The 25,117-nt window shown below is 41.2% G+C and overlaps 1 protein-coding gene across 8 annotated transcripts in view; it reads right to left on the bottom strand.

Annotated features, from left to right (window-relative positions):
• Window positions 1-25,117, bottom strand: part of PDE1A (phosphodiesterase 1A) — a 283,981-nt gene that overhangs the window by 5,207 nt on the left and 253,657 nt on the right. For 4 of the 8 annotated variants that reach the window (XM_030580757.1, XM_030580758.1, XM_030580756.1 and 1 more), the window contains one exon: window positions 13,428-13,825. The exons of 1 other annotated variant lie outside the window; for it this stretch is intronic. In XM_030580757.1, coding sequence (XP_030436617.1) covers window positions 13,428-13,825 — 398 coding nt within the window. Of the gene's footprint in view, window positions 1-13,427; window positions 13,826-17,896; window positions 18,185-19,068; window positions 19,351-25,117 lie in introns of those variants that run through there. 3 more of the 8 variants (XM_030580760.1, XM_030580759.1, XM_030580763.1) reach the window with 2 other exon arrangements.

Genomic DNA, 25,117 nt, shown 5'->3' with positions numbered 1-25,117 from the left:
AAAGGAAGAGGAATTTAGCTTGAAAACAGAATGATTAGTAGAGAAGTGTCAGAGTAAGAGTTTATCATAGAGGGAAGGAGACAGAAGGAGGAGGAAAAGCATTGAATTCACTATGGGTGAAATCTTAGTGCCACTGAAGACAGTGGGAGTTTTGCCATTTACTTCAGTGGGGCCAGGATTTCACCCCTGCTCTCAGTCCCTTGCAGTTTCACATATCTGAATGCCATGCTCTAGTATTTGGAAAGCTAGGTCAGCCCCCCTCTGTCTTCCTTTCTAAAGATGTTTATCAGAGCCGTGTGAAGGATGGAAATTCCATTTCACAAAGGATTTCAAGATTTCTGAATCTGGCCTCATTCTAACCGAAATAAAAACTGAGAATTTCAAAATTTCCCATGAAGTAAAATTCTGAAAAGAAACGTTCATTTTGGGTCAAACTACCTGTTTCAGTTTGATTTCAACTTTTTATAGTTCGTATTATAAGCTATAATGAAAAATGGAAAAAAAATAAGTTTCAGAACAAGAAACTGAAATGTTTGTTCCTAGAATCTCAAAACAGGACATCTGGACATAGTTGGAACTTTTCCCCTCCATTTTCCCTTCAAAGTTAAATTCCAGCAAAGTTGATATGATTTTGTGAAGTGTTTTGATTTTGATGGAATTGCATATTCCAAAGGAGTATGGTTCAGCCAAGGCTTCTCTGAGCAGCATTTTGATCAAAGCTCAATTGCTTTGTACTTTGATCTTACCTTATTCTTTATCCACATCAGCATATGTTTTTCTCCTAATAATAATTGAAGGATCAGTGCCGTGATTCAGCATTGCTTTGCTCCTTGTTTAGCGCCTTACACCAGCATCAAAGTAGATTAAAATACTACCAAATACCTCTTTGCACTGATGTAAATAATTACACCCAGTGCAGGGAAAAGTATGAAGTGGGGTCCAGGAATCTACCATGTCTCCTTTGACACTTATATGCCAGAGAGTCATCAACTGATGTCATCTGAGCCAACATCAATTACATTGCCACATTGCTGATGTGGATTTTCCTGCTGCTATTCTATCTGTTTATGCTCCAGGAGGCTTTCAGTGATCAACTAATACTGCCCATGTGTGTTTTATACTACTGGCAGTTACTGGATAGTCCTCTACTGTCAAAGATTGATGCTATAGTCAGTCATTTTTAATCACAGATTCACTGGCTTCTTAAACGTTGGTATTTCTTGACACATTAAAGATAAATTGTTTTTCAGGAAGTGTTTCCTTGGAAACTTTTGATGGTCAGTTTTGCATGAATGCTAGCCTGAGCAGGAAGCAGGTTTGGTTAATGAACTAGGAGTGCCTGCAAGAGTTAAATCTCAGATAGATGCCAGGACAGCAGATCCCGAGTTTTGCCATCACATGCACCTCCTCTTAGTTGATATACGGTGCCAAGGACCATCACCCTGCTCTATGTGCAGGCATGGTGACACCACCTTGCCCTGAATTTACAATCCCTTCACATCTTTGTAGTGACTGCAGTAGTTGCTTACTCATTTCCATTAGGAAATTGTGTAGTTTAGTTGTCTTTAAAGCATAGTTTTTAATCCTATTAAAAAAATTAATCATGCTATCTCCCTGTGCTCTTCATTTACTCTCCCCTTACATCTGTTCTGTTCTTCTCAGCATAAAACAAGAATCACCTGTGCCATCTCTCCACAGAGCACCAGCAAGTGCTCCATAGACCAGGGTTTGGAAACTGCTGGCATGGGAGCTGGGACTGGGTGGGCAGGTACTATGGTGATGGGCAGCACATTAGACATGCAGACAGATAGAAAGATATCTAACTAGTACATGCAAAAATGTCTGAGAAACTGAGAGATGTTTGTTGGAGCAACTAACTCTGGGTTGGATCAGAAGCCAAATTTGCCCATGCATGAAAAGAAAAAGGCTATAATCACCCAGGGGAGACATGCCCTCCCTGCTAGCACACCCAAAGGAGGTAACGGTAATGTAACTTCTTGTGGTCCCAGAAGTGCAAAGGGAACACTAGGGTGATGCACACCCATCCAAAAAGAGCATGTCTGTGTGGGTTGGGGCATAGTCAGGGTCCCACTCTGCATGTACTATGGCTGGTGACTTAAAGGCCATCGCTGGAAAGAAGGGATGAACCTTTTACCCAGGGGTCCCAAGAACCATTGTGGAGTTTGCCTCCATCATCTTTTCTAGAGGCATTACACCTCCCTGTGATAAAAAGGCATGATGTGGTACAAACTGATCACCAGTCCATTCTCTCCCTATACTCCTCTCCCCAACACTCCACTGGTTTTACGAACCAAACCTTACCCCATATTCTAGGGCACTAGGGTTACAGATATTTGGTAGACATTCTTTTTAAAATCCCAAACAAACCCCATTTTATAGAAATATTTTCATAAAAATCTGTAAATATAAAATACTAGTTCTTCTACAGAGCATAAAACCTTGAGTGGACTTACAGGACAAATATGTATTTAAGGGTATTCCATTCAACTCTTTTCTTTACCACAGCCCTTTTAAAGTCATTTTTAGTTTTACATTGTGTATATTCTCCCTTTTTGCAGAGCAAGTATGATTTCCTCTCAATGGTTACATAGAGTAAAGGTTCTCTCAGTTTGTCTGTATCCCTCTGTTGTCTCATTTTGTACTAAGATGGTAAGATCTATGGTGCATGGACTCTCTCTTCATTCTGTCTTTGTGCAGCACCTAGCACAATGAGGTCTATGACTGGGACTCCTAGGCACTATAGGAATACAAATAATAATAATGTGTTCTTTGTTATTGACGTTTATACAGTAAAGACAATGAATATCATGGCAAGTTTACAAGTTTTACATTGTTAAGTTAAATGAAAAAGTACTAGCTGCCTTATGGGGAGGATGGATGGATACCAAGTCCAATGGTAACAACAGATACGTGAGAAGATTGGAACTATATTTCACTTTCACTGCTGGCATACTTTATTCATTCATGACTCCCTGGAGCCTTCAACAGGTAGCTCTTCTCAACTACCTCAGTTTTCACTTCTATGGTCACCGGTTCCTGCTCACGGAGATCCCATTGTCTTCTTCCACATCTGACTCTTAATTAACTCATTGACTTGCTTTTCCCTCAACCCTCCCTTTCCACCCAAGGAGAAAACATTTTTAGCAGGAAGCAAATATTGATTTTTCTGATAGCATGGCGTGCCTTGCAATCACGTTTTTCCAGTGGGACTAAAGAGTTTACATGAGCTGCAGGAGGAAACAACACAACTGTCTTCCTTTTTCTCTTTGGTACACTCCTTAATTCCATTCTGTACTCAAACATTACTTGTCTCACACTTTTGTCACCTAAGAGTGTACAAATGTCAGCATGATACACCACAAACTGCAATAAACACTGATCACCTAGTGTTCTGTACAGCTGTGATTTGCATCTTACTATCTGACTGATACTTGCACGAATACTGGAAACTTGGACATGATTACAGCTGGCTGGAAAACAGAATTTCCATCCTAGGGAAATTCAGATATTTTGACATTTGTTTTCATTCTGAATTGGGAGGAAAAGTTAGAATATAAAAAATTTTCACAGAACTAAATGTTCCAAAAAATTGCAGAGGTTTGTATATTTTTGACTCAAACATTTTAAAATAAAAAACATTGTTTTGAATTGGTATTTTGACTTAAAATGACATTAAGGCAACCATTTCAAAACAAAATTTTCATTTAGTTTCATAATGTCATCTTAAAAGAAATGTTTTTGTTTTGACTATCTGAACAGAAAATTAAAATATTTCTACAAAACTGGCATTTTCCCAAGAAAACATAGACTTTGATGAAACCACATTTACCAGTGAGGAAATTTTCCAGTTGAAAAATTTCAATAAACTCTATATATGATATACACAAGAAAGTTGAAAATGAGTTGCTTTAGAAAGTTGTTCATTTGCACACTTATAATATTCTTGTTGGTGAATTATATTAGTTTATATAGTGAATCAATTTCTGAAAGACTTTTTTGTAAAGGATTACTCTATCTCCTCCCTTTTAAATGGTTAAATTTTGTATTCCATTAAGGCAGTGGTCCTTAACCTGGGGTGCACGCCTTTTCTGGGGGTGCGAGACATGCCAGATTTTTTTAGAAGGTAAATCATCGGAAACATAAATTAAACACAGGCACAGAAGTACAACTACTTTGTTTCATCAAACCTATGTATTTATTAACATTATAAATTTTTAACGATTACTGTAATATACAAACAAAAAATATATCTAGGTTTAAGGGGTGCGAGAACATATTTTGAGAACCAAAGGGGTGCAGGCTGCAATAAAGGTTAAGAACCATTGCATTAAGGTTTCCTTCTAGAATCACTTAGCACAATTTTAATCAACAATGCTTTGAAATAAAACAGTGACCCAACACATTGTGGGGATTCTAGATCAAGCTTTTATTTTATTTTATATTTTTGCGCTAAATACTTGGTTAGAGGGTGTGACAGGATAAGGTAATTCACCCCAGGTAGAATGGATTTACTGTAGGCTGGTCTGCTAGTTTTAGTGTGCAGAGGTTATTTTGAATTATGATAGTTTTGAAACGGAAACGCAAAGTATTTTATTTTTAAGGCTGGGATTTCCCTTTGGTATTGGATGTTGCAAATTCGTTTAATCTTAATTTAATTGCACAGACTGGAGTTTTGCATATTGTCTATTTTCCGGATAGCACTGACACAATGTTACACACTCTACATGGGTAAGTACACAGGTAACATCATTCTTTAATTCTCTAGGGACGGGGTCTGCCTCTTGCTATGTATTTGTGCAATGCCTTGCACAAGGGAGCCATGACCTCAGTTTCAGACACTACTGTAATGCAATTAATAACAATATAAATGTAAAATCAGACTGCTACAAAGAAGTTCAAATCCAGCTTTATTTAATTCTATCATCTATGGTACCTCTGTAGGCATATAACTGACTTCAGCTAATCTCAGTAAAATGTAATATGTTTTCCATATCACAATAGCGATTAGCAAAGAACTTTATGTAGAAACTTTTTAACCTGCTACAGCTAAACTCTACTAGATTAAAAGGAGCTGTAACATCAGAGCATGGTGACTTGTCTACCATGCTCAGAAAAAGCACAGTTCAGAAAAAGGGGGTGTAAATAAACTGCACTGTAGCTCCCCCATGTGGGCATGAATTTAAAGGTCCCTAAAAGGACTACATTAGTGCACATTAGGGACCTTTACATTCATGTCCACAGTGTTCACATGGAGGAATTACAGCACAGCACTTTGGTCTGTACTGCAATTCATATCCTCATAACCCAAATTGTAGAGCAGTGTAGACATGGCCTTAGTCAAGAATTACACCAGATCTCTTCTGTTTATTAGATTCACAAAACTGAAAATATCGGAATTGGCCAGGAAAATTTCTAAACTACAAATGGTAGGTCAGATTGATTTACTGTTGAGATCAGAACAACTGCCCATGGTAAAGAAAGATTAAAGGGTGTGCTGAAGTGATTTCTTTCCCAAACGAATGGTTTAGTAGGTGTATCAAACACATTTCTGAAGTGAGAATGGCAGTCAAAATACCTAACCTACTGAAACTGCAGGCTACTCAGTCTGGGCAGAACCAATTCATTTTATATCTGGAAAACAGTGATTGTAACTGACTGGAACAGTTTGTACTTCTGATAGATTTTAATTCTTGGTTTCCTTTGTAAAAGAAAAAATATAAATATGAAATATTAAATTTACAAAATAAATCAGACTATCATGATCAGAAAACAAATACAATTCAAATACCACCTAGGGTGAAAACTCCCTTTAACTTCAACGCAGCCAAGAGCTCACCCACAGAATATACATTATCTGACTTCAGCCTCTGATAGCTTGCTGAAGGCAACAAGAATATTTTGTATAACCTAGTAATTTCTGATAATGTTAATGAGAACTGAGCATTCAAATATATTATCAGCCTTGAAAGTCTCATACTTTCTTGATTTATTCACTAATCTCAAATAGACACAAAAAACATAAAATCCATTTGAAATAGGTAGTGCTGTCAAATTATGGATTTACTTCTATTTCATATGTGCCTTTAATTATTTGCTAATATCCAACATTCCTTCTTAATTAAGAAAATTAGAAACTCTTCATTCCATAGTGTGACTTTTATCTATGCTGGAAAATGGAGGCAAGCAATCACTGAAGCAGATGGTTGAGACTAAATTCAACATTGATTAATGAAAGGAAGTCTCACAGTATGATGCCTGCAGCTGATCATTCATTCAACTTGGATACAGAAATGCCTGCTATGCAAAAAAAAAAAATCATTTTAATTTAAGCTACAGCTAAATGCAGTGTCCAGATTCTTATATTGTATCATCCTACTGCATAATCTCCTGGTTCAGTTAGTCTGAAAATAGCTCTAGATGTGCACATTCATTAGTGCATAAAAGACAAATCAGAGTAAACTAGATTGTAAGATCCTGAGAGCAGGGAACTTGTTTTATAGCTGTATAAAATGATATTTCCACCAGTAGCTCAATATGAATGAATGAATAAATAAGCAAACACGTTCATACAGTGTATCAGGCCCGCTGACAGGGGAGTGCAAAGGGGACAATTGCCCAGGGGCCCGGGCGAGTTAAAAGGGCTTGGGGGCCCCCAGCCATCACTGGTGCAGTGGGGCGAAGGTAGGCTTCCTGCCTGCCCTTGCTCTGTGCTACTCCCGGTAGGGGCCGGCATGTCCCTGCAGCCCCTGGGGGTGGTGACAGAGGGTCTCTGTGAGCTGCCCCCACTCCAAATGCTGACTCTGCAGCTCCCATTGACTTGGAACTGCTCTATCTCCTGCCTAGGAGCTGCTGCAAGAGAGATGTATCAGTAGCTTTCGGAAGCTGCCTGAGGTAAGCACCGACCCCCTAACCCACTCCTGCACCCCAACTCCCTGCACCAGCCCAGAGTCCACACCCCAGACCCAAACTCTCTCCTACAGCCTGACTCTGTACGCTCTCCTACACCTAGACTCCCCCCCAGAGCCAGCACCCCGCACCCCAATCCCCTGCCCAGCCTGGTGAAAGTGAGTGAAGGTGGGGGAGAGTGAGTGATGGAGGGAGGGAGAATGGAGTGAGCAGGGGGCAGGACCTCAGAGAAGGGGTGGGACAGGGGTGTGGTCTCAGGGAGGGGGTGGAGCAAAGGGCTTTGGGTTGGCATGATTAGACAGCTGGCAAGCCTACCAGGTGGGCATGTGGAACCCTGGCCATGCTGGAGGAGTGCACCCAGCAGCGCAGCCAGCAGCTCGCTGGGCATCAGCCAGTAAGGTGCAACACAACTGCCAGCTTGTGCATGTGTGGGGACCCACTGACTGTTCTGCCTGGAGGCAGGCTGTCAGCCGGCCTGCATTGTCTCTGGGATGAATAGTTTCAAATGAGGTAGAAGTAAGTTTCAGAACTCAGAATGGCACTAAAATAATTATAGTTTAGCACGTTGTCTATCAACAGCATGCCCAGCAATGAGCAATACTCTTTATATGTTCCCATCATTGCTAATGGGATGACAATTAACAGTTGGTGGCAGTCTTGGATATGAGCCCTTTTCCATTTCACTTAGTTTCTAAAGTCACCTTCATCGCAATTCAGCTATTATCTCAAAATCTGTAATGAATCTCACATACTGTGGCTGAGCTTCCTGGATCAGCAGCACTAGCCCTGATGTTTGCTCCAGCCAGATATTTAACTGTGAAGGCTCAGATGCATCACTGTTAGATAAATTAGAGGAGACATAATTGATGTTTTGGACCATAAATCAATTTCTGGAGGTGACCTGGACCTTAAAAAGGTGGTGTCACTATTGCTACTACAGTCTAATAATAGGATAAACCTGCTACTGCCATGACAGACTTTAGGCTTACAAATCCCTACCTCTGGCTTTTTTTATAGCATGTCCTAGGGTCAGTTTATACAGAAATGAGCCTTCTGTACGGGCCATTTAGTTCAGTGGTGCAGGATGTAGGCGTATAATCTGTGCCTTGCAGTTCAGGAGCTTGACTGACATTATTCACATCTCCTCATTAAACTCAGTTATTGCCCTCCCACTCTCTTCCTTTTTAGCCCTTTCATTATTTTTTTCTCTCTAAAACAAGCATACAAACAAACCCAAAACACTTCCTTGGTCTATTGCAGCTTTGCACATCCTCCTTTTTCTACCCTCTTCCAACAAAACAAATAATTTCTAAACCATTTTACCTTTGGAAAGTAAATAACTCCAATGGGGACTAAATCAAATGTAGGCTATTACCAATTTCATAAACTGCAGTCCTGATGCCTTAAAATTCTGCCTGTCCTACAGGGGATTTCCTACCATGCTGAAGGAATTCCTTTTGATAACACTGAGTTCTTGTAAATAATGATATGCTCATTGCACAAGAAAGGTGGAATTTATGCTGCAAGAACTGTATGCCTACAACCAATACTAATTTATTCCATTATCTGGTCAGATTTCTCAAGCTATCGAGGATCTGACTGAGTCAATGTTTGGACAGAAGAACTCCAAGAAACATCTAGGTGCTGCAGAAATAGCACTGGTGGTGCGGTAATGACCCTTAGTACAAGATGGCTGTTATACCTGTTTTATGGGCACAGCAAGTAGTGCCTCTCCTTGGGCTCCTCCTCTAGTGCATAGCAGGCATTATACCTTTCTAAGGCACTTCATTTTCAACCTGCCAAGGCCCAAATGTAGCATGCAGTGTGTGACATAAACTCAAAATGAAAGAGACAAAAAATATTCATTTAAGAAACTTTAAGTACTGGGGGATTCATTCTTTTCATAGAAATAATCCAGTCTAGAACAGTAGCTTTGTGATCCTTTACTCTGATGAACAGTTTTCAACAATAAAAATGAAAGGACATCAAATGTGTGTGTAGGATATGCTGGGGATAAAATGAGGGAGATCTCTCAAGATGAGGGACAATTGAGAGGTGTGCTAAGCTATACTTCCATGCAGTGATGCTCAGGCAGTGCCACCTCATCTCCCAGCCTCACAAGGCTCAGCCTCAGAGAAGACATACCTGAACCCAATGTTTGAGCTGGGAACAGAGCATGTGATGACCTCAAGCCCCTAAAGTACAAGACACAGGGAAAAATTAAGCAGCAACTTTGTTTGGTTCTCACTCAGTCCCCTTATTTTTCTTCACCTGCAGCAGAATAAGGCCCTGATCCTCACTTTACCATTCAGCTCTGATCAGATTATGACCCTGGCTGCACCATGGAGAACAAGGGCTACTCTCCCAATACTCCTTGCTGCAAGCAAATAAATTGGTGAGGGGCAGGGACTGGGAGGAGCTCTGGCTCTTTCCCCTCACTCAGTGGCCATGATAAATGGCTGGGTGTATGTGAGGGTGGAGGAAGAAGGGAGCAGGAGGGTCCATGAAATGGAGTGGAGTAACTTATTCCTCCCTTAGAACAAGGGGAAAGCAGGGGATGAATTGTAGAGCTCAGAGCCCCAATTCATTCTCTGGTCTTTCCTGGGGCAATGCAGTCACTTGTTACTCAGAATGGATTGAGAACACACAATCTAGCCCATCATAAGCCCTTCAGTGTGTGGTTGTGTAAGTGTGGGCAAGAATGTACAATACACCAGGGGAGAGAGTTGGATCTTCATGGCTCATGCAAAGATGTGAAGGAGCATCAGCCCAGAAGGAAGAGTGAGGCCTGGTCTACACTACGATTTTAGGTCGAATTTAGCAGTGTTACCTCAATTTAAGCCTGGACTTGTCCACACGACGAAGCCTTTTTTTTTTCGACATAAAGGGCTCTTTACATCGATTTCTTTACTCCACCTCTGACGAGGGGTTTAGCGCTGAAATTGGCCTTGTTGGGTCGAATTTGGGGTAGTGTGGACACAATCCGGGAGCTATCCCAGAGTGTTCCATTGTGACCTCTCTGGACAGCACTCTCAACTCAGATGCACTGGCCAGGTAGACAGGAAAAGGCCCACGAACTTTTGAATCTCATTTCCTGTTTGGTCAGCGTGGCAAGATGCAGGTGAGTGCAGATCTCATTAGCAGAGGTGACCATGATGGAGTCCCAGGATTGCAAAAGAGCTCCAGCATGAACCGAACGGGAGGTACGGGATCTGCTCGCCATATGGGGAGACGAATCTGTGCTAGCTGAACTCCGTTCCAGTAAATGAAATGCCAAAATGTTAGAAAAAGTCTCAAAGGGTATGAAAGATAGAGGACATAACAGGGACGCACAGCAGCGTCGTGAAACTTAAGGAGCTTAGGCAAGCCTACCAAAAAACCAGAGAGGCAAATGGCCGCTCCGGATCAGAGCCCCCAGCATGCCGCTTCTATGATGAGCTGCATGCCATGCTGGGGGGTGCAGCCACCACTACCCCAACCCTGTGCTTTGACTCCATCAATGGAGAATCACACAACATGGAAGCGGGTTTTGGGGATGAGGAAGATGATGATGAAGAGATTGAAGATAGCTCACAGCAAGGAAGTGGAGAACCCAGTTTCCCCAACAGCCAAGATATGTTTCTCATGCTGGACCTGGAGTCAGTAACTCCCGAACCCACCCAAAGCATGCTCCCGGACCCTGAAGGTGGAGAAGAGACTCTGGTGAGTGTACCTTTGTAAATATTGTACATGGTTTAAAAGCAAGCGTGTTTAATGATTAATTTGCCTTGGCATTCGCGGCCAGAACAGCTACTGGAAAAGTCTGTTAACATGTATGGCGATGGAGCGGAAATCCCCCAGGGACATCTCCATAAAGCTCTCCTGGATGTACTCCCAAAGCCTTTGCAAAAAGTTTCTGGGGAGGGCAGCCTTATTCCGTCCGTCATGGTAGGACACTTTACCACGCCAGGCCAGTAGCACGTAGTCAGGAATCATTGCATAACAAAGCCTGGCAGCGGATGGTTCTGGTGTTTGCAAGCATTCAAACAACATCCATTCTTTATCTCGCTGTGTTATCCTCAAGAGAGTGATATAATTCATGGTCATCTGGTTGAAATAGGGTGCTTTTATTAAGGGGACATTCAGAGGTGCCCGTTCCTGCTCGGCTGTTTGGCTGTGGCTGAACAGAAATGTTCCCTGCTGTTAGCCATTGCAGCAAAGCCATCCACTATGATCTGCACATTTCCCAGAGTCACTACCATTGATATCAGCAGCTCTTTGATTGAGTTGGCTACTTGGATCACAGCAGCCCCCACAGTAGATTTGCCCACTCCAAATTGATGCCTGACTGACTGGTAGCTGTCTGGCATTGCAAGCTTCCACAGGGCTATCGCTACTCATTCCTCAGCTGTGAGGGCTGCTCTCATCTTGGTATTTCTGGTGCTTCAGGGCAGAGGAAAGCAAGTCACAAAGTTCCATGTAAGTGCCCTTACGCATGTGAAAGATTCGCAGCCACTGGGAATCGCCCCAGACTTGCAACACTATACGGCCCCACAAATCTGTGCTTGTTTCCCGGGCCCAGAATTGGCGTTGCACAGCATGAACCTGCCCCACTAACACCCTGATGTGCACATTGTCGGGGTCCGTACTTTGTGAGAAGTCTATGTCCATGTCTCTGTCCTCATCACTCTTGTTACCATGCTGCCATCACCTCCTCACCTGGTTTTGCGTTTGCAGGTTCTGGTTCTGCATATACTCCAGGGTAATGCGCGTGGTATTTACAGTGCTCATAATTGCCGTGGTGATCTGAGCGGGCTCCATGATCCCAGTGCTATGGTGTCTGGGATGAAAAAAGGTGCAAAACGATTGTCTGCTCTGACGGAGGGAGGGGCAACTGACGACATGGCTTACAGGGAATTAAAGTCCACAAAGAGGGTGGCTTTGCATCAAAGAGAAACACAAACAACTATCACACAGAATGGCCCCTCTCGAGGACTGAACTCAAAACCGTTGGTTTAGCAGGCCGTTGATTTCACGGAGGGAGGGAGGGAGGGAGCAAGCAAATGAATACAAAACAAATCGGGTCTATTTCTTGTTTTGATCCACTCCATCTATCTTTTACATCTTTAGCTGACAGCAGACGGTGCAGTTTGACTGCTAGCCATCGTCATCTCCTGGGTGCTTGGCAGAAGACGGTGCAGTGCAACTGGGGAATGACCTGGCTGAGTCACTCCCATGTCTGCCCAGGCGCCCCTAACGGACCTCACCCAGGAGTACGATGATGATGGCTACCACTCGTAACACACCGTTTGCTGCCAAAAGGCAATGAGCTGCTGCTGTGTAGCAATGCAATCTCATGTCTGCCAGCAGCCAGGAGACTTACGGTGACGGTCAGCTGTGTGGACTCCATCTGCACAGATAACCCAGGAAAAAAGGTGCGAAACGACTGTCTGCTGTTGCTTTCATGGAGGGAAGGTGAGAGGGGGGGCCTGATGACACATACCCAGAATTACTCGCAACACTGTTTTTGCCCCATCAGGCATTGGGATTTCAACCGAGAATTCCAATGGGCAGTGGAGACTGCAGGAACTGTGGGATAGCTACCCACAGTGCAACGCTCCGGAAGTCGATGCCAGCCTTGGTACTGTGGACGCAGTCTGCCGACTTAATGCACTGAGAGCATTTTTTGTGGCGACACATACAATCGACTATATAAAAATGATTGCCAAAGAACCGACTTCTATAAATTTGACCTAATTTCATAGTGTAGACGTACCCTTAGAGGTAATACTTTCTTCTCAATGTCCCATTCTTTTAAAGCTTACTTTATCATCAATTTCAGTACAATTTGTAAGTTAAAATGGAACATCACACAATACCTTCCTTCTGCTTAGATCAAGTTCCACTGTCGCTTGGACACCTTGGCACTGGTGATCATATGTGCAGACCACAGCCTATGTCAATAAAACCCTTTTCGTTTTCATCATATTGCATCATCGTGGGTTTTTGGCTATTCCATCCCCTTCCCCCTTAACATTCCAAATTTTCACCTTCCTTGTTAATGAAATGGCAACTTTTTATATCTATTTTAATGATCAAATTACACCTGCTTAAAGTGATCAAAATAAATGGGGGAAGTTGTATTAATTTTTATTACAAATGATTTGATTAATGAAGTTTTGATCATAAGTGCCCACAATAAGTGAGAAGCCCTGCAATAGCCAAAGCTGAATTACCTATTCAAAAAGAAAATGACAAGCAGTTTCTACAGAGTTTATGTAATTTCCCAGTAACTTAAAACTTCTACAGCTGCAAATACGTATCTAAAATTATTTTTAAATTATGAGTTCAACTGTCATATTTTTGGTATTTTAGGCCAAATAATTTACTATTAAATATCAAATACTTAATATCAAAAAGGTTAAATTTATTCATGTCAAATGTTTTTTATTTGATGACATTTCAGTTTCTACATATGTCTGAGGAAGGGCCATTCCTAAACTGCAGGCTTGAACAACTACTTAATTGGACATTTTATGGATATCAAAGCTTAATAGGGATGTAACAGACACAGCAGCAGCTCCGCCCTGCACCACTTCGTTAGACTGATGTGTGTTTTGTGATGAGATATTACCATTCAATGGGTCAGTGGGCTGTGTTTCTTGCTGTGCCTCGGTGAGATCTTTCTGGTTTGGATCAGAGTTAGTGAATTTCTCCGAGCTGGATGTGCTAGGAGGACAGTCGAAAGTTATAACTTGTAGGACGAAGGAACTGGGAGTGACGCTTCTTGGTAAAGGCGTGTCATCGCTTCCCTGACTACTCTCATTTTGTGTCCTGGTTGTTTCCTCCTGTAATTGTGCATCTGCGGGTTTTCTGCTTTGGTCTTTTTGCTGTTCACCAACATTTCTCACAAGTTCTTCTACAGAAAGGGAACAAAATATGTAAATTAGATACGAAATATATGCTGCAGTTGCTTTGATTTCTTAGCAATAGCTCTGTCCTAGAGTTGGACTTGGAAACATTGTGCACATGGGAATTCTTTGTCGCTTTTAGTGTTAATACATGTGCACTGGTTTGTTTAAAGTAGGTCAAGTTCTGATCTCAGTTACACAGGTGCAACAGAAGTGGTGGTGGCTGGATTTGGTGTTTGATCTATAATCAGTACTTCCATCTGCAGCTGGAGTGGCAAGCATTCCAGGAAAAACCATGTGCACATGGGAATGGAAATGATGGAAACAGAATGAGATCACTGCCGAGTGCCATTCCATTTAGCAATGCTGTTTATGGCAGCAATGCTAGAGGAAGCAGAGCTTAGGAGCTCCCAAGACAGGTAGACAGGGAGGGCCTTGCAGAAAGAAGGGAGTGAAGAGAGCTGTGGCAGCTCTGGAGGAGAGGGAATGAACCCTGGAGGGAGGAAGAGGATATCAGAGCAAAAGAAAGAGAACCCAGGATGGAGAGAGCTTTAGGAGGTTACACATTTGTGCTTTAACAATAACAGCAGCAACAGTGGGGAGGGGACAAATCTCAAAAAAATAGTACTTCAGAGGGACAGACAGTGAGGGAAGGGAGAGACTGATCCAGGAGGCCAAAGCTCAGTTGCAAGAAGAGAACTGGAGGTAAAGAAAGAAAGGTTGGGGGGATGGCACGGAACTGAGAAAAGGGAAGTTCAGGAGGACATAACTTGAGTGTGAGAGAGAGAGTTTGGTAGGAGGAGTCAGAGGATAGAGAGAGCAGAGGATGGAGAAGACTTGTATGGGAGGGGATAGAGAGCACACTTTGGTGGTGGGGATGGAAGGGGTGACAAGAAGAGGGCCAAATCACAGGTTTTCTTTATTATTAGAACACTTGCCTTTTCCTATCTCTTAGGTTCAGCTTTCACATCTCTTGACAGATATAAAATATCTCCAGTTTTATAAAATGATGAGCATTAGAATTTGACCTGTAACTCCACGAACTCTATGGGGATTATTGTGTGATTTCCCAAGCCCACTGTTTTCACTGTTATTAAAGGAGGAAAGCAGGCCCAACAATATTGTTCCTGTTCTGCTAGCATGATATTGCTAGCTTGACTGAGAACAAACTTCAGTTCTGTGAGTGCCCAAATCTAAACCCAGACCAAAACTGATCACATAGTATTATGGAGAGGTAGAAGCATCCTGCGGCACAGGTTGTAACCACATTATCATTATAAGCAGAATTTATCTCCTCCATACTACTCTCCTGGATCCTCAGGACATGTTCTTTTGCAGGGCAATTTGGCCGAGGAAGTGGGACACAGGAGAAACATTCCTTCCAAATCTGAGGCAAGTTCATTAGATGTTGCTAATATATGGAAGTTTGAACAATTAGGTGCTTTCCCTTCTTTGTCAGTTCTTATAATTTTTTTTAGCCCGTTATAGCTTTAAAAAAGAGAAGAACTTCACATTTGGTTTATTGATCCAAACTGCTTACAAACATTAGAGAAACAGGAAATTTCTCCTGGATTCTATAACTGAGGGGACTTTTGATCTCTTCATAGCTATTGCTTCCTCTAGGGACCTGCTGCAGAACCGGCTGTGTTAAAAGACATTACAAAATCTGTAGGTGTAGTTTGGAAGCAATTTTCATGCAGTTCTACCAAGCTGTATTAATTAAAGCAGATGTCATTCATGCTATAATCTACTTAAGGATTTTGTCCCAAAGAAACTAATTTACATATCATACTTGCTGGTGAATATATGCTTCCATGTGGTAGAGCTACAAGCATTTTCCTTGACTTTATCAGAAAGCCAAGGAAATTCCAAGGCAAAAAACCAAAGTTTAAGTTGTATCAATAAATTGAAGGGGAATTTAAAAGAATGTTCAACTATGAAACAAAACAGAAAATGGAAAGCATGGAAATGATAAATTATAAATGAATATAATACTTTAAAAATTAAAATAAATTAGCTATTAGAAAGTATGTACCATTAGCATCATTCAAACAATTTTAGCCTGTCCTCACTGTGAACAAACAGTAACTGGAGATAATCCTCTGTTTATAACTAGGTCTGTCAAGTGATTAAAAACATTAATCACAATTAATTGCATGATTAAAAAAAATAATTTTGGTTAATCGCACTGTTAAACAATAGAATGGAATAGTGGCCAATGCATGAAGGGGCATACAAATGTTTAGCATATCTGGCACATAAATACCTTGCAATGCCAGCTACAAAAATGCCATGCAAATACCTGTTCTCACTTTCAGGTGACATTGTAAATAAGAAGCAGGCAGCATTATCTCCTGTAAATGTAAACAAACTTGTTTCTCTTTGAGATTGGCTGAAGAAGAAGTAGGACTCAGTGGACTTGTTGACGCTAAAGTTTTACACTGTTTTGTTTTTTAGTTCAGTTATGTAACAAAAAAACTACATTTGTAAGTTGCACTTTCACAATAAAAAGATTGCACTACAGTACTTGTATGAGGTAATTGAAAAATACTATTTCTTTTGTTTATCATTTTTACAGTGAAAATATATGTAATGAAAAATAATAAAATTAAGTGATCACTGTACACTTTGTATTCTGTGTTGTAATTGAAATCAATATATTTGAAAATATAGAAAAACATCTAAAATGTTTAATAAATTTCAATTGGTATTCTACTGTTTAACAGTGTGACTAAAACTGGGATTAATCATGATTAATATTTTTAATCACAATTAATTTTTTTGAGTTAATCGCCCAAGTTAACTGCAATTAAATCGACAGCCCTGTTTATAACACAGTATGGGAACAGAGTTAAGTTTAAGTGTTCTTAAAAATGCATTTCAATACTTTCCATTTTTAATCTAAGATTTCTAATTTTGAGGATGTTATATTCCAATATTATTTTAAGATGTTTTCCATTTAAATTTCTAGTACTGTAAAGAAGGAATACTATTTCAACTCAGGGATAAGAAAGTTTTCTGCCAGGAAAAAAGATGAAATGCAGTTTTTGCAGACCTGAGATGGTATTTCAGGAAAACTTCAGAACAGAATTTTACTTTGCTATGGTACAACTGATGGCTGTACTGCTCAAGTTCATATCAGAAGTTAATCTTTTGAAATATCCTCACCTCCAATATTCTCACACATCTTAGTCTGTGCAATGAAAAATTGAGCATCTTAGAACTGGTCTTGGAAAAAAGTCATTTATGTTCTTCCAAAACTTGGGTTGACAAAGGAAAATTAGCATTTTCATCTAAACAGTACTGAAGGTCTGTTATAGATTATTATTGTACTGAGCCCTTGTTTCTAAAAGTGCCTCTGACTGGTTGAGATCAGTTATCTATCTATCTAAATGTTTACATCATGCTCACCACAGGTTGAGTGAGTGCCTATGGCTGGCGACATCTGAATCACAAAGTAGGACAGCTAGTGTGTGGCTGTTTACCTCTGTTACTATTGGCTTGTCTACACACAGAAGTTACCTAGTTTTATACAAATCTAAGATTCCCCAATATAATTAAGGTGGCATGTGGAGAAACATCACTCACTGGTATAACTTTGTGTGTAGACCAGGCCGAACAGATGTTGGTAAATTGGAATATGTGAAAGCTTATTATTTTCAATTCTAAGAATGTGAACATACAGTGGATTTTGGATACCATGGAGTAAAAACAGTAGGTAAATGTTGGACTTACCATGGCAACCACTGTATGTCTGCTCAGCCTGATAGCCAGAACAAGTCTGGTATTCTTATCTCAACAAGCATAAAATTCTTTGATTATCATGACAAATTGTTTGGGTTCTGACTATACTATTACCCTTGGTCACCCATCAGCTAACTTGCTAATTTAACTTACACAGTAAATTTAATAGGAATGGGACTGTAACTGATTAATGGCAGAACTACCACTGGCTTCAGTGACACCTAGAGCAGGCTGATAGCATATCCATCCCTCCAAGTGTGTTACATGTATTTTTTCCACCAAGATTTATGCTACAACTATTGCTTAATCAGTCTTGAAATCTGAATAGTGATTACCATTCCACAGTGATAAAATCTCCATGTCACTCTTAGTTAAATCTGCCTGAAAAAAAGAAAATTTAGTGGTGTGTTCTTGAAAAGTTTTGGCAGTGTAATCACAGGCATGGGTTAATGGTTGGGATTCAGGTTCAGGATAGTCAGGTATATATTCCTCAATGATGATATCATCACTCTCATTAGGACCCAGACTCCTTGTTCTTGGTATCATGTCTCTCATCTCTTGTATATCTGACTCTATGTCCCGACCCTCCTTACTCCTTGCAGGTTCATTCCCTATGAAATCCTCTGCAAAACAGGAATAGAAAGAGAGAAATAAAACTAGGAATCCTTAGCTGATAGAATACTTCAGCTGTTCATGGATTATGTTGTATGCTAGATAGAAAATATCCATAACAATTAAAAACATATCCCTTTATTATATAAGAGCTATACATTATATTGGAGGACTAGCAAGAAAATATGATCTGTGGTATCTGCTGCATGCTGCTGGTATCCAGCTCACTGACTCTGCCTTGTCCGATCCCACTGCTATGACGGATGCACTAGTTTCTAAAGGAGGATGGGGCTGGGATTGGGGCTATTTGGTGATTCAGCCCAGACAAGACTGAGGTAGCATTGGTACTAGGACAAGAGAAGTAGGTTGACCCAATATATTTTTCAGGGAGGATATTGCAACCTCTAAAATGGGTTGCTTTGAAAATAAGATATTAAAACATCCCAACCTGTTTTCAATTAAATTGCATAGTGTTTTATCAAGGGCTTTCACTTAAATGAAGCTGGCAGCAGCCTCACCTATTGCTAGTTACACAAAGGAACACTTAGCCAATCCTTTATTGAAGGTCATTAATCCCAGAGGTAAAAATAGCCTGTAACTTGGCTATTTCACTGAAATCTTGCAACTTCATTCTTGTATTGTTGTTCGCAGTGAGTAGAAGCAGTCAACTCACTTGATCATTGTGGAGGAATCAAAAGAATCAACAAGTATTACAGACTATCTGGCATCTTACTCTGTCCTTAAAGCAAAGCTATAGGAAAATACGAACTCCTTTCAGAAGCTAAATCCCTCCAGGAACTAATACCCACTCACACTTATGCATAAACACAACATCTGTCTCTAAATTTATTAGCATTTGATCCATGTGGGAATGTGGTTAATGACTATGGATTACCATATGATTCTGTGGTCTCCATAGTATCACTGTCCTGTGACTGTAGAAGCTCTGAGTCTGCATTATAAACTAAAAAGTTGATTTCCATTGGCTCAGCTGTGTTACTATCAGGGTACTGTACTACAGAACCACTGGGAACATTTGGTAGTGGAGTTGAGACAGGACAGGATTTATTAGACAGTACAGAATCTTCTCTACGTCTTGATGCTTTCTCCTGTATTCCTACGTCTGCTGTTTTACTGCCTTGGTCTTTACTTCTGTTACTTTCTTTTCCTGATATGTCTGTAGGAAGGTGAATGAAAGAGAGAGGTAAACTTGCAACCACTCATCTGTAGAATAATTGTCTTATATGTATACGATGCATTTCTGGTTCAAGTTATTGTACCATTAGAGTGTCTACCAACAAATGCTGGTGAGTGCATAAGGGGAAAATAAAAAATTTAAATTGCAGTAAAGCAGTACATCAAGATTCAGCCTACATTGCAACTACTTACAGATAATTAAAATTCTATAGTGCAAAACTCCAATAAATAAAATCATTGATGAATTGAATTATTGTTTTTTTACTTATAGATAGACTAAAATAACTAAATTGGTTTGCATAATATCACCAGTAGCACTGAAGCAATTTAAAGCTAACAGTTTACCAAATTGGAGAGAGAAAACAAATCCATCTTCAGTATGAACAATATCTATTAAGGTCCCTCCTGACCTCTGCCAATGGGAAGGGAACCTGGTTTACAGTTGGTCTCTATAAAACCTTGTATATTTATGTTTTATCGTTCTAGAATCACCATTGCGTGAGCTCACGTTTTTTTGCAGGCCTCCAAACAGTTGTATGTCAAAACTTTGTGAACTAGAATCATCACTGTCAGTATGACAAATGTCTTACTAGAACAGAAAAAAGCTATAGATTTTTGCATTAGTGACATTTTGATGAACTATTTTTTCGTGAAATTACATCACAGTGAATCACCTCCACTCAACTTCCCCATGACAGATAACATGTAGCTCGTGGCCAAGCAAAACATTTTTTTTAGGAAACCTACAACTCCACTCTAGGATCTTCATATTCCTCTTCTCCATTCAGTTCTGCCTTTTGGGCTCACAAAAACTTGCCATTGTCTGCACAAACCCCATGGAAACTGGTGGTTAAGAGGTCTGTGAAACTTGAACTTTGAACAGACCTGACACTGCTCCACATTCAATTGTGTTCTGTGTTAATGAATGAGTACTGATTAACTACAACCTCATGTCTGCCAATGGTCAATGAATACTTCCTGCAAACTGTTTTACTTGCTATGGATAAGAGCAGGAGTGGCGGCCAGGGTTTTTGGCACCCTAGGCGGGTGTCCTTCCGCACTCCCGGTTGTTGGCAGTAATTCTGTGGCGGGGAGGGGTCCTTCCGCGGCTCCCGGTCTTCAGGGCACTTTGGCGGCAGGTCCCGGAACGAGTGAAGGACCCGCCACAGAATTGCCGCCGAAGACCCGGAGCGCGGAAGGACCTCCCACCGCCAAATTGCCGCCGAGGGTGGCAATATGCTGCCCCCCCAAATCCTAATGCCCTAGGCAACCGCCTAGGTCACCTAAATGGAAGCGCCGGCCCTGGATAAGAGTAGATAGATAGATAGATAGATAGATAGATAGATAGATAGATAGATAGATAGATAGATAGATAGGACTATTGACCATGCTATATTTTAATAATCTGGCCCACGTTAATTAAAGAACATTGCACAAAACAATGGAATTTTCTAGGACAGTCTCTAGTAAAATTTCAAAGAAAAACTCCAATGACATTTCTGCAAATGGATGCAAACACTTGAGACTCAAACCTTGTCTATAGTTTGGTGAAACGATTTGACATAGGTACAATATCTGTGTTTGAACATAGTCTTCTTCAAAATGCAGGGCCTGTACACCCATGCAAACTGGTTCTGATAAAGAAAAAGAATCCCTGGAAACAATTACATCACTTCTATGTAGTTAGTTTGTCCACAAGTAATTTATCTGGTATATAAAAAAGGCCCATTTCCAAATTGTTTTAAAAATTGATTTTTTTTCCAAATTGTGTTTTATTATCGTAACAATCTTAATAAATACACAGCCAAAATACTTCAAAATATTTGATTTTTTTAACAAATTGCAACATCCTCCATTGCCACAGATTCTAATCCTATTATCCCAGAATCAAAGCAATTCTGATGGAAACTGTCATCATGTTGACTTGCACTGCTGTCAAACATGAAGAAAGGTGAGAAAAATACCTACAACGATTCTTTCCAACAGAAATCACTGAAATGACATTGCAAGCAATAACATAATATGCTCTCTATGTAGGCTAACCAATCAGTAATTCTACATGCTATATATTCATATAAACTTAAAATGAAAATCAACGGATAAATCATAAGAAAGTAAATTCCAGAGGAATTTAACCTAACAAGCTTATTTTCCTGAAAGTATATCATAGTGCAAGTCATTCTGACTGACTTTCTGCCACTTCCAATGCTAGCAATAAATGTCAATATCTCATAGCTATTTATATCTTTTGACTTCCAGGTTATGAAACAAGTTTAATCACAGTACATGACATCACAAATGCCATAAATTCCACTGCAACCTGCGTAAGCCATGGTTCTTTTGATGTCACAGCATAGCATTATATATTTTGGGATACCTTAAGTAAACCAGGAAGTTCCAAGGATTTCATAGACAGACAAAATATTTGTTATGGGTTAGTTAACACTTATTTGCGTATTGAATGCCCTCCAAGTTTGGTTATCATTATTATTTATTACTCTAGCGGCCCAGGCAGAGACTCCCATTGCACTAGATGCTGTACAGACACAAAACAAAAAGCCAGTCCCAGTCGTTTACGATCTGAGCATAGACAAAAGACAGTAAGTGGATACAAATACACTCCAGGGTGAGCACAAGGAAACAATAAGACATATTGGTCCATGTGATGGGCTGTGGTCTCAGCACCCCAGCAACCTAACTGTTGTCAGGTTTTCTGTAGGCATCATGTCTAAGGAGAGTTTTGAGGAGGGTTTTGGAGGAGAATAAAGATTTTGTTTTGTGGATTTTTACAGGGAGCTTGTCCCATGCATGAGGAGCAGCTTGATTAACAGGCATTCAGCACGGAAAGCTGGGCTTAATTCTGCTTTTATTTTTGCTTTACTGTTGAGTTTTAAAGTGGCAGTTGATTAAAAAGCCCAGGCAACTCATAATAATTTAGAAAGTAGAAGAAATATTTAATAAGGAGCATATCTGGCAAATACTTGTGTAAGCAGAGTCAGGATAAGCTCTACACTGACATCTGGTGGAAAGAAGTTCAGAGAGTGTATTTGCATAGGCACGCCCACCCTATCCCAGACTCCCAAGCTGTGGGATTGCTTGGTGACAAATTGCTCACCCTCAGTTGGGTGGTACTGGCTAGACATGGGACATGGGTTCCAAAACCCAGAGAATTGAGAGAGGTTGGGGACAGGTATTTGTGCCTGGTGGTGTAGTCTCCTTGTGGAGCTAGAAGCACCAGTTGCACCCCCTCCTCTCTCCACTGTGGAATGTCAGAGTTGATTTTTTTATTCCCTCAAGAATTTAAATGCAAGTTACTGAGCTGAAGTCACTTTGGGCTAATGGTGCACTAGCACTGGGGCTCCCCTACTGTGAGCTGGAATCACTAAGAGCTAAAATCACTGAGCTGAGAGCACTGAGTACGGTGCTAACTAGTGGGGAGCCCAAAGCTATACTGTGGAACAGAGCTGCTAGCGGAGTGGAGCAGTTTGTGGGGATGGCTGGAGCGGATCACGGGACGGCTGGTGGCAGCAGAGTGGCTGACAGAGCGGAGTAGCTGTGGGACAGGTGGAGCGGCCCACAGAGCGAGCGGAGCCGAGCAGTTTGCAGAGAGAACCGGAGCAGCTCATGGAGCAGAGCAGCTGGTGGAGCGGAGCAGTTTCTGAGGACGGCTGGAGGAGCAGCGTACAGCAGCTGGTAAAGCGGAGCAGTTCGTGGAGAAGGCGGAAGCAGAACCCACGGAGAGGCAGGGCAGTTGGCCCAGGACCACGTAAGGTGCCCCTTTCTATCCAGGCTGGGGGGAGGGACCTCTACAGATGAACTCTTGAACTCTGGGGTGGCATTGACCAGAGACTTTTGGGTTGTTGGACTTTGGGGTGATTGGACTTAAAACCCTAAGGGGAAAAAGGACAGTGCCAAAAGTACTTGGAGGTGGGTTTTTGTTTATGGTTTGTGTTATAACCCTGTTTGTGGTGTTTCTCCAATGGGATGCTGCATTAATTCCTTCCTTTATTAAAAAGATATTGCTACATTCAGACTCCGTGCTTGCGAGAGGGGAAGTATTGCCTCCTAGAGGCGCCCAGGGGGGTGTGGTATGTGAGTGTCCCAGGTCACTGGGTGGGGGCTCGAGCCGGTTATGCATTGTGTTACTGAAAGGGAAACCCTGGATACTGAACCCGGCCCTTGTTGCTGCCAACTCAGAGGGGCAGAAGGGTTACACTTGTCCGTTGCCAAATAATTATGCATATGGAATTGTATATTTTTCCAGTTTAATAACAATGATCTATAAATTATGGTATACAACACTCAGAACGACAATGGACATGCGCTGGCCACCACTTCCCACTGCCCTCATTGGCCTGGAGCGGCGAACCACGGCCAGTGGGAACCGCAATCGGCTGAACCTATGGACGCAGAAGGTAAACAAACCGGCCCAGCCTGCCAGGGGCTTTCTCTGAACAAGCAGTGGACCAGCTTTGAGTACCTCTGATCTAGTCCAGTCCCCTGCATCACATCAAAGATCTTTCCAGCAAGCTGGAAGAAATTATAAGAGAGAGACAGTGGCATCATCACTTGGCCTCTCTCCAGCCCAGCCCGATTCAACACCTGGAGGAATATCTGAAGGACAAAGACTTTGAACTGGAAGGTAGTCCTGGTCTGTGTATTGAGGATCTGTAACCTGCTTGTACCATCTGTCAGGGTAAGAAACTGTTTGATTCAAATTGTGTTTAGTTCATAGAACTTAGGCTGCACATTTATTTTTATTTCTCAGTAACCAACTTTGATCTCTACACTTGCTACTTATAATAACTTAAAATCCATCTTTCTGTAGTTAATAAACCTATTTTACCTAAAACAATACGTTTGGCTGAAGTGCTTGGGAAATCTCAGCTCAGTTTACAAAGGCTAGTGTTTGTCCACGCCACATTGGAGAACTGGATAATGAATTTACACTGTCCAGGCTTCTGACCAGTGCAAGACAGTACAGTTCTGAGGTGAAAGACTGGGGAGAATTGGCTGGAGTGTCTCTGTTGTTGGTTCATGAGTGGTTGGGAGACCATTCATGTAACTCAGTTGGGTGTGTCCCTGCCCATGGATGGCTCTGTAAGTGCAGTATCTGCCAGAGATATATAACTTGACATCAGCATCACAGTGTGAAGACCAGCCCCAGGTTGATGGGACAGAGGGCTCAGCTTTCTCACAGTGCAGGTTACACCCCGGGGACTCCTTCAGAGCTTCTCAACCAGACTTTATCTCCCACAAGACAGGATGGCCATGGAACTCCCATGACACACAACTTTCCCTCACCAAGAGAGAACCAAGACCATGACGCATTGTGTACCCTATGGAGAATAAAGGGAAAACGGATCATCCAAGTTACAACTCCCATGAGGCAGCATGCTATTATTTCAAAATCAAAATATTTCAGTTTTCATTCTTTTTTGCTGAAAAGCCAACTGTCTGTGATGGGGAGAAAAGCAGTTTCTGACCAGTTCTAATCACTATACATCATCTTTTGTGAACAATTATCACGTCTTGATACTTCCATTTCAATGACATTATCCTTCTTTTAAAATAATATGTCTTCTAGCTACTGTTTTCTATATAATCATGTTTTATAGAATACATTTTCTTAATTAAAGTACAGGAATGCTGTAGAAATAAGGCACTACTTCACTGGATGTACATGCTGTAGAGTATTAATTGAAACCTCCAACAATTCAGTAGCATGCATGGCAGAGGAGTTTTCT

Source organism: Gopherus evgoodei, chromosome 11 (assembly GCF_007399415.2).
Source record: "Gopherus evgoodei ecotype Sinaloan lineage chromosome 11, rGopEvg1_v1.p, whole genome shotgun sequence".
Lineage (NCBI taxonomy): Eukaryota > Metazoa > Chordata > Testudines > Testudinidae > Gopherus > Gopherus evgoodei.
This window is presented reverse-complemented; position numbering and strand designations above follow the sequence as displayed.